At 45.8% G+C, this 9,649-nt stretch overlaps 1 protein-coding gene across 1 annotated transcript; it reads left to right on the top strand.

The window, feature by feature from the left end:
* Positions 1–1,414: 1,414 nt before the first annotated feature.
* LOC147882593 (serine/threonine-protein kinase STY13-like) lies at positions 1,415–9,363 on the top strand. Its single transcript, XM_087400301.1, has 6 exons — positions 1,415–2,486; positions 2,708–2,840; positions 3,695–3,893; positions 8,050–8,174; positions 8,269–8,427; positions 8,556–9,363. Exons 1-6 carry the CDS (start codon positions 2,212–2,214, stop codon positions 8,883–8,885), a joined length of 1,221 nt encoding a protein of 406 aa, XP_087256427.1. The 5' UTR covers positions 1,415–2,211; the 3' UTR covers positions 8,886–9,363.
* The last annotated feature ends 286 nt before the right edge of the window (positions 9,364–9,649 follow it).

A 9,649-nucleotide genomic window follows, 5' to 3' on the forward strand; every position in this document is an offset into this window, starting at 1 on the left:
ATTTGTCAACCAAAACCGAATTAACATGTCGTGGCAGCTTAGTTGCAATGTTTAGCTAGGCAGCAAAGCATGGGGATGTGTTTCCCTCACAGCTGGGCTCGTGGACACAACAACTCTTCTAGGTCCAGTGGCACTATGGGGAGCTCCTCTAAGGAGGTTGATAGGTGGCGACATTAAGGACATTCTCCCTTGTTCTTAAGCTTCATTTCTCAACCAAAACTGAGTTAACAACTCTTGACATGTCTTGTGGGTCAACTATGCAATGTTTAGCAGCTGGGCAGCAAAGTGTAGGAATGTGTTTCCCTCACGGATGAGTTGCTAGAGTCAGCAGCGTGGGGAGCTCCTCTAAGAGGACCTCGCATGCATGCTATTGGGTCTATCCTAGCCCTACTAGCAGCCAACATATAGCATCCCATGCTCGTTAAGCTGTTGAAACTCAATGGTGAAATGCTAGTTCAGCGGCTCCTTTTGTGCTAGCCTAGCAGTCCAATGCCTAGTTCAATGCCCAAGCATTAGGATTGGTCCAAAGATAGCACCTTCTTTCTTGTTGGCTACGACAACTTGTGAAATCTTGATCAAGCCCTCAAGATAGGATCCGAGATGGTTTCATGGGGAACTGCCTTTTAAAATGCTGGCCTGACATCTACTTCCACGGTGGCAAGAGCGCGAGGAGCCGCGCTAATAACAGAGCAGTCGTGTGATCCCCAAAGTTCGCAAATCTGTGACGTCCCACTTTTTCGACAAAATATCTGAGCAAGGTAGAGGATGGAGAAGCGCCTCGTTTTGGCTCCCCTCCGTGAAAGGAGGGGTTGCGGCCTTAGACCGGCTGTGTTGATAAATTAGATACGTGTGACCGCACTATGGTCAATTCAATACGTCATACCGAGCGCCTAATGGGATGGGTTAAGAGGAGCTCCTCGTGTGAGCTAGTAGGGCTATCATAACCCTGCTAGCAGCTTGTTTCCATGTTTCCCTGATGTTGTTGCCTGCTGGACTCAGCGTTTGCCTGCCAAGCCAGCATTCCCCAAAATCTCCATCGCCAGCTCAACCTTGGGCTGCTAGACTCGAAGAACCGGTGGAAGGCTGCATTGAATGCAGTTTTGAGCTTTGAAAGAAGCCGGATAAACCAGTTTCTTTGCACAGTGCAGACGGTGCAGTGAGTGGACGCTGACAATAACTGGAAAGCATCTACAAATGGGGACGGATTTTTTCCCAAAAGTTATGGATTGGCAGTGAGGAGGCATCGTTAGAGCAAGCGATGGAGCGGGGAGGGGGGTCTAATGGGATGGGGGTGATGCAAGGGGAGCATGAGCCCATAAAGGGCAATGATGGAAAGGACCATGATGGGCATGGCCATGAATAATAATAATAATAACAAAGCCTACTACAACACTCAATGCTTGTAAACAATTCTTCTTCTTCTTCTTTCTTTCTTTTTTTTTCTTTCTTTTGTGAGTCTCTGATTGAGCTCCATCTCCATCTCCATCTCCATCTCCATCTCCATCTTCATCTTCAGCTCCAGCTTCAGCTTCTTCTGGCTATGGCTGATTTCTGCTCCACCTCCAATTTCGCCTTGCCCCTTCCACCTCCCCCCGACTCTTCCTTCTGCATTTCTCCTTCCCCTCCCTGCCTCTCGCGCCTGCTCGCTTAGATTGTCGCGCAGTATCGCGTTGAAGATTGTGCCCTCAGCGGGGGACATCCGACTCAGAGAGTCTGCTGGCGCGCGAGGCTCACTGGGATGTGACAGTTTGAGGGATGGAGAGAGGAAGACGGCCTCGAGCGATGTGACGCCCGGAGTAGGCGATGCTGAGTGGAGTTAGGGAGATGAGGAGTCGTGCGCAGATTGGCGATCTCGTGCGCGTACGCTAGTACTGAGAAGAACGAGATCTTCTGCCTGTAACGCCAGCATACCTTTCAAACAGCTCGCAGAGTCGCGAGCATTGCGGACTTCTTCCTCCAAAAGGCAGGTCCGAAAAGCTCCTGAGTCGACTTCGCACTCATAGCCTTGAAATCTCCGCGTGGAGGATTCAGGAAGCCAAATGTGCTTGCTTTGAGCTCTCATTGTCCTGTACCGCGCGCTGAAGCCTCTCGAGATTCGGCGAGCCCAGGTGCGAAGCGAGGAGGCTGCCTATATATATTTGTTGGAAAGCAGCTTCTCTGCTGTCGGACGCATCGCCATGTTCTGTGGTGGGGGTTCACGGTAAAGTAGAAATGAATTCGAGCGACGGAATGCATTTCTCCAGGAAAGATTTGATCAAGGGTACCAGGGTGCTTCCGGAGAGTCCCAAAGAAGGACTACAGGCAGGGCGAGAGGAAGGATCATGTTGCCTCACGATGGACAGCCCCATGTCGGTGCACAGCCCAGGGTTGGGGCAGAGTCCTGCCCACGAGTTTAGTATCGATGACAGACGGTTGGTCGATCCCAAGCTTCTCTTCGTAGGCCCCAGGATTGGGGAGGGCGCGCATAGCAAAGTGTACGAGGGCAAGTGCGTTCTCTCAACCTCACAACATGAAATTCTGCCACATTTTGAGAGTTACTCGAAAGGATGGTGCCCGTAGAGTGAGATGTCGTTGCTGATCTCGGATTTTTCACTGTTGTGTTTGCCGTCTTTTGGCGTGAGGCTGTTGCCCTCTCAGATTAAGTTCTTTAACTGGAAAGAATGCACCTCAATTCATTCTTGATGGGCGGTCTGTCGGTTTTCTGCAGGTATCGAGATCAGAGTGTGGCTCTGAAATTGACGCAATCAGGTGATACACCTGAAGAAGTGGCAAAACGAGAGAATCGGTTCGCGAGGGAGGTTACAATGCTATGCAGAGTCCAACACAAGAATCTCGTCAAGGTTTGCCCACTCGAAGAACCATCCATCTATGAGGAAATCAATCCCGGACCGTTTACGCTGTGAAGTAGTTTTAGAGACGTCGAAGGCTCCGGCCAGAACTTGCGTTTACCTGCTCTTGCAGCTCAAAACTTTAACTAACTTTCTGGTAAAAGACTGTTTTCTTTGACGAACGGGAAAGGATGGGAGTGTTCTCCTCCCTTCTACAAGAGGTTGCACGTCTACTGAAAACAAGAGTTTTTGTCCGAAGAAATATGCAATTAGGATCCCTCTTTTTTTAAAAATTGACCCTTTTGGTGTGGTGCAATATCTTGAAAACGACACCCTTTTTGGCCAAGAAATAGTGGGAAGATCTCGAGGGCAGCTGCTTCTCCCCCCTCCAGAGTGCTAGTCTCCCTCAGTTTGAAGCTCAAATTTGGTTGAGTCATCAAATCATTAAGATGGAAACACTCTTAGCCAGTCAGTCTCCTAGTTTTTCTTATGGACTCATGACTTAGTTCGTGTTCAGGGCAGGGCATTATAAGTCCGGTGTTTTAGAAATTCTGGCATGCTTTCAAATCGTTAACGGTTTCAGAGTCCTGCTATGGTGCTTGAATTTTCTGCTCTCAGAAGAAATGCGTTCAGTGCAAGGTTGCGGTGTGCTTATGAGGTTTGTAACTTTCGACACATCTCGTCTTCAAGGAATTTGAAGAAACAGAGTCAATGTCAGGATCTCTCTGAAATGTGAAACCTAAACCTCAATTTGCGGGATGCAACTGGCCTGGACATGCATGGTTACAACCATTGAAATGATAGCTGGTGTTACCCATTTGTACCTTTTATGCTTCCTATCCATTAATCTTCCTTGTTCTTGGCAGTTCATTGGAGCATGCAAGGAGCCGACAATAATGGTTGTAGTGACAGAACTACTACAGGGAGGATCTTTACGAAAATATTTGATGAGCTTGAGGCCAAAAAGGTTGGATCAGCGCTTGGCCATCAAGTTTGCCTTGGACATTGCTGAAGCCATGGACTGCCTTCACAATCATGGAATCATTCATCGTGACCTTAAGCCAGGCATGTCTCCTTCTCTTTGCCTTATCCTCACTGGCTGGGGTGTTGTATGTTGCTTTTTGTTCTCTTCAGAGCTCGTTCTCTACCAGTATTGTCTTGATCTCATTGGAATGTTCAAAGTTTCTTTTTGTTGTCTTCAGAGCTCATTCTGTCTTTTATGTCTCGATCTCTTCACAATCTGTTCTCCCAATGGGCGTGTTCTTTATATGACACTGGAGCAGCATGCCCATTTTCCAGCCAGAGGGGAAGCAGGAGAGGCATTTAACTGCTATCCCCCTCCAGGGAGAGCACTTAAATTGCTTCTCTGTTTGTAAAACTATAATGCGAATTGTGCACGCGCGTGTGTTGCTAGGGGGGGGTTAGTACTTAAATTGCTTATCCCTGTTTGTAAACTCTACATGCACATGGTGGATTTATAGTGATGTCTGATGAAGTGAGGTGTCATATTTGTTTCCCCATCCCCTTGATTTGTATAATCGGCATGGTTCACCTGTTAAAATTCTGAATTGAGAGGTCATAGTTGTTTTCCATCCCATTGATTTGTATAATTGGCCTGGCTCCCCTGTTAAAATCTGAGCTCTACATGGTCTTCAAAGCCTTGTCAACAGCCTTGGTTGGACCAGCAGAAACATATTAAATTGAAAGTCTATTCTCTGCTGCCTAGTAGATATGTCACGATGGAATGTATCATGTAAGGTCTCAACCTATCTCTGAAGAGCACCAAAAGCAGAAAACCAAGGAAGCCCTTAGACAAACTCTAAATGCAAATTGGGGGCACGCATGGGGGGGGGGAGAGGGGACACTTAAATTTCTTATCTCTGTTTGTAAACTCTGGGAGAGGCAGGGGACACTTAAATTGCTTATCTCTGTAGACTCTAGATGCAAAAATTGGATTCATAGTGATGCCTTGTGAAAACATCCTAGAGTGAGAGGTCGTAGTTGTTTGCCCAGCCCCTTGATTTGTATAAGTGGCCTGGCTCACCTGTTAAGACCTGATCTCTACATGGTCTTCAGCGACTTATCAACAGCCTTGGCCAATGACAATTTTAAACGTACAGGGGACGGAACCGGAACATATCGAATTGAAAGCTTGTTCTCTTCTGCCTAGTAGATATGCCACGATGGAGTGTCATGTAAGGTCTCAACCTATCTTTGAAGAGCACAAAAAGGAGAAATCTTAGCAAGCCCAGTCAAAAATTGCCTGATAAGTAACTAACGGATCGGCACCAGTTCACAACAAGCACTCTCTTTTTGTAGTCTTATCCTTCTTCTTTTCTTATTGGAATGTGTAAATTCATTATGTGCGCGATCTGAATAGTGCTTAAGTTCTGAAAAGCTTAGTTAAATTTTTCTGTTGCTCTGATGCGTGTTTTGGTTTCAGATTTTCAAAATGTAAATATTTTAGAGCTTTGAAAGGTTTTCCATCCCCCACATGCTGATGTTCTTTGTCAGCACCAGGAACTGAATTTTGCTTGCTCATCAGTTCCACACTTCATGAGAGAAAGTGGCTTTTAATCCGGAAGCTTATCTAACATGTAAGCATTATTTACTTTAGCGAGAATGATCAATGCTCAACAGGTTGCAATGTGAGGCCATAGCCGATTTTGTCTATAGTGAATTGCCTTTGTGAGGTATTCATCTAATCAGCAAATACACAAAAAATTAAGCTAAACCGACAGGAGACAAGGAATTGAGTCAGCTTTATGCCCTACTCTACTTCAAGCTCCTACCTTCCCCTGCAGCGTCAATGTCCTCTCTCTCTCTCTCTCTCTCTCTCTCTCTCTCTCTCTCTCTCTCTGTGGTGTCCCAGACAGAACCCATTCCGAGGAACCTCAACACAGCTTCGAATTTATGTAGGTCACTAGGCCCCTCTGATCTGGCTGACCAGATCTGTGGGGATCTGGCTGACCCCAAGCAGATCTTCTGACATGGAATCAGCTGTCCTACTGGCCGACAAGAACAGTCTCCAGGGCCTATTTAGGGCCCATATCCATGGCCACTTCCTGGTCAACATCATCAGTCAACTGACGATGTGGCAGCGAGAAGTGCTGTCAAGGTAGCTGTTCCCGTTTCAACTGCTGATTGTGTACCAGAGCTGATAATGTGGCAGTTGGCTGCTGAGGTCGCAGCCAGATCTCTTGAAATGATAGTCGGCATGTGATGTGGCAGACGTCAGGCCGTTGGTGATGTGGCAGCAGTCAATGGTGACATGGCTGTTGGAGAAAAAGTGTCAACTCCCCACAGAGAAAGAGACTTCCACATGAGCTGCTATGTAGGCGGCATACATGTATCCCTCTCGAGCTCGATTATTATCCACCCATAGGGACAGATCTGTCCATGGAACAGCCATGGTGTTGGCCATCCTTTTCGCGGAGAAAGCTTCAAGAACGTCTTCAGCCAGCCAAGAGAGAGCTGCAAAAATCCGCCATCTTCCTCAAAAGATTCCTCTGGTAGGGGAGAAGACCCCGAATAGCAGGGTAGGATAGGGAAGAGCTCCAGGACCTTCCAAGTGCTTCCAGATGGGACACACAGGTGCCACAAGTCAAGCAAAGAGCCCACACGCACACACACAGGACACATGGCAAATTGGGCGTGGGATTTTAATGCCCCTAGGGGGTCACTTTTAAAGTCATGACCCTAGTGTTTAGAACCAGTGACCCTAGTATATAGGACCTCTAGTGGGTCAATTTTTAAAGCATGACCCTAGTGAACAAAACCAATGACCCTAGAGAATAGGACCAAGCTAATAGCACTAGGAGTTGCACTTGTTGCACATTAAATCATAGGTACCCGTTGTACATTAATTAATGCCCCTAGCCTGGCACCCTAGGCCAAATTCAGTGGTGGCTAGTTTAATCACTTCGCCATCACGGCCCCGTGACATCCAATGTCCATCCCAACTCTCATGATTGTGTTGGACCCATGTTTTGCCCATCCTAAGGTTAATGCTCTAGGGCTTCTCCTTGTATGGGGGCCCTACATATTGAGCTCGTACATGTAGGTAGATGATCAGTCATTGATTCTGTAACTAGCCCTCTCAATGTCCAATCTCCAAACTATTACTTTGGTCCAATTCCAACCAACTTCAGCAGGTATTCATGCATCTCTAAAGTTAGCTTCTTTGTGAAGATATCTCAACCATTCTCCTTGGTTGGACAGTAGAAATGATTGATGTCTTCGCTGATTACAGTTTCTTGTCCAAAGTGGCACTAAGCTCAATGGACTTTCCGCAAGCGTGCAACATTGGAGTCTTTGCAATGGTATGCAACTTTGGTTGTTGCAATATAGGATGGACAGAGATAGAGGGAAGAGAGAAAGAAAGATATATTAACATCCTCAGGAGGCCTCACGGGCCTATGGGACAAAGTACACCATAGAGAAGGAACTCATACAAGCTCAGTGGGCTGAAGCAAAGGGCGTGCTAGGGCCCTTGCTGGGTGTTATGCTAAGCTAAAGAGCTCAGAACAAAACTCAAACAAAACTGAAAACTGAACACTGAAACTCCAAAGTCGAAACCCGGCACTGTGGTGGCTCTCCGGTGGACTGCAAAGATATCTTGGACCTGCGTCTGCCGACCTATCTCTTGCTGTGGTGGAGGACATGGTCTCTTTGACCATCCGTATCCGATGGGCTATGTCAAGAGTGACACCTTGTCTCTGGCAGTCTCCTTCGAGGAGAGCTGAGATAGACCGGACCGGGATCGTACGTGCTCTAGTCACTCTGTGTCGTGTGTGGTCTCTTGTGTACCTCACACGGCAGCATCGCATCGTCTCTCCCCGCTGATTCACAATGTCAGCTAGCTCCCCCTCCACCCCACCGATGTGTGTGTACAATGTGGAGGTGAGGCTCTTATAGTCCTCCTTCCATAGTGCTAAATATCCCTTAGTGCCAACCCCACTAACCAAGCTGATTTTTGTCCTTCATTATGAAACTATTTTGGGCTGAAAAAAGAATAATCACTAAATATGTATGTCTATTCTAAATTATAATAAATCTAAGTGTGCTTCTGGTTCTTCTTTCATGATGCCTATGATTGATGATGTAATTTATAATCCCTTTATTAAACACAAGGGATGTAGATAATCTTTTATTTGCTGCTAAGCAGAAGAAGGATTTTGATAAAAGAGACAAGGCTTTGACAGAGCTTTTCTGGATGTAGATAATCTTTTACTGACAGCTGATCAGAAGACAGTTAAACTTGTCGATTTTGGATTAGCCAGAGAGGAGACATTGACAGAGATGATGACAGCAGAGACGGGAACATACAGGTGGATGGCTCCTGAGGTATACTGCTTGTTCGCCTATCGGTATATCTTGCTTTGTGTAACATTACTGAATGCACTAGTGTCTGAGAGTACTCGTTTTGCTCATACTGCAGCTGTACAGTACTGTCACATTAAGAAATGGGGAGAAGAAGCATTACAACCATAAAGTAGATGTGTACAGTTTCTCAATCGTTTTGTGGGAGCTCTTAACTAATCGTATGCCATTTGAGGGCATGTCCAACTTGCAGGCAGCTTATGCAGCAGCTTTTAAGGTATGAGCTTACAGATGAACCACTGTAGGTTTTTTTGAGGTTTGTCATCATAATGGACTTATGGATTTTGTTATCATTTGCTCCAAATTTTCTAGTTGTCAGGGTTATTAACTTTCACAGCTTTGCAGGGGACGAGACCAAATCTGTCTGAGAATTTGAATCTTCCCGAAGAGATGGTGTCTCTCATGCAGTCTTGTTGGGCTGAAGATCCAAATATTCGACCAGATTTTGCCCAGGTGATTCACATGTTGAATGCGTTCCTCAACTCTCTTCCAGCACCTGAACAATCTGCCCCCCAACTACAGATGGTTTCAAAGAGTATGCCAGTCCCAAAAGAGATGTCAAGCACCTCCTCAACGAAAGAGAAGGTTGATGAAATAACTAGTAGCAGCAACCCTGATTCTAGAGGTGGCCTCTTCGAATGCTTTGGTCACTGCTTTGGTAATGGCCTGATGTGACCAATTAACCCAAGTGATGTTCAGTGTACTCGCTCAACAAGCTGCTAGGACATGAACATAGCTTCTAACTCGTCGGTACACCGTAAGGGGAACCCAGTTGTCGATGCAGGTTGATGTTCTGTACACTAAAGGCTGTAGGCAGTCTTTAAGATAGTTTCTTAGTGGACAATAAGATAGCTTTCTGTCAGTTAGCATATTCCATTTCTCAAACCATCAGAACTGCAGTGAAAAGTTCAGGTTCAGGTTTACACGTCACCTAAAGGTATCACAGACCATTGTAGCTGTACCATATCTAACAATAATTATTCAATTACTACCCTCTATTGGTGGTTATCACTGCAAAGCCTGCATCCCTTTAACACTGCACAAAGCATGCACATTTTCAGGATAAAAACTTATAATCCCACAATGAGAACAAAGCACAGAAGCAATTCTCTTCTGATGTAGCAAGGCTGTCAGTCAGTATGTACATCAATGTCCTCTCTAGTTTTTTTGAAATGGCATCAAAGCTATCTAACTTTGAGTCTTCAATGTCCTCGTCCTCTACATCAGAATCAATTTCTCTGTTTGAATTTGTGTCAGAGTCATGGGCTTTTTTCTTCTTTCCTCTCTTTGATTTTTTGTTAGATCCAAATCTCCTCTCAACTCTTTAGGCTTCTTCCACCAAGTTGTTGAAGTCATTTGCTCTTGCCACAACTGGTCTCATGCTGCTACTGTAGTATTCAATTGTTTGTTCAGTCCTTTGCAAAAGTAGTCACCAAGTT

Source organism: Dipteris shenzhenensis, chromosome 29 (genome assembly GCF_047967505.1).
Source record: "Dipteris shenzhenensis isolate YYH24624 ecotype China chromosome 29, Dip_SZ_1.0, whole genome shotgun sequence".
NCBI classification, from domain to species: Eukaryota; Viridiplantae; Streptophyta; class Polypodiopsida; order Gleicheniales; family Dipteridaceae; genus Dipteris; species Dipteris shenzhenensis.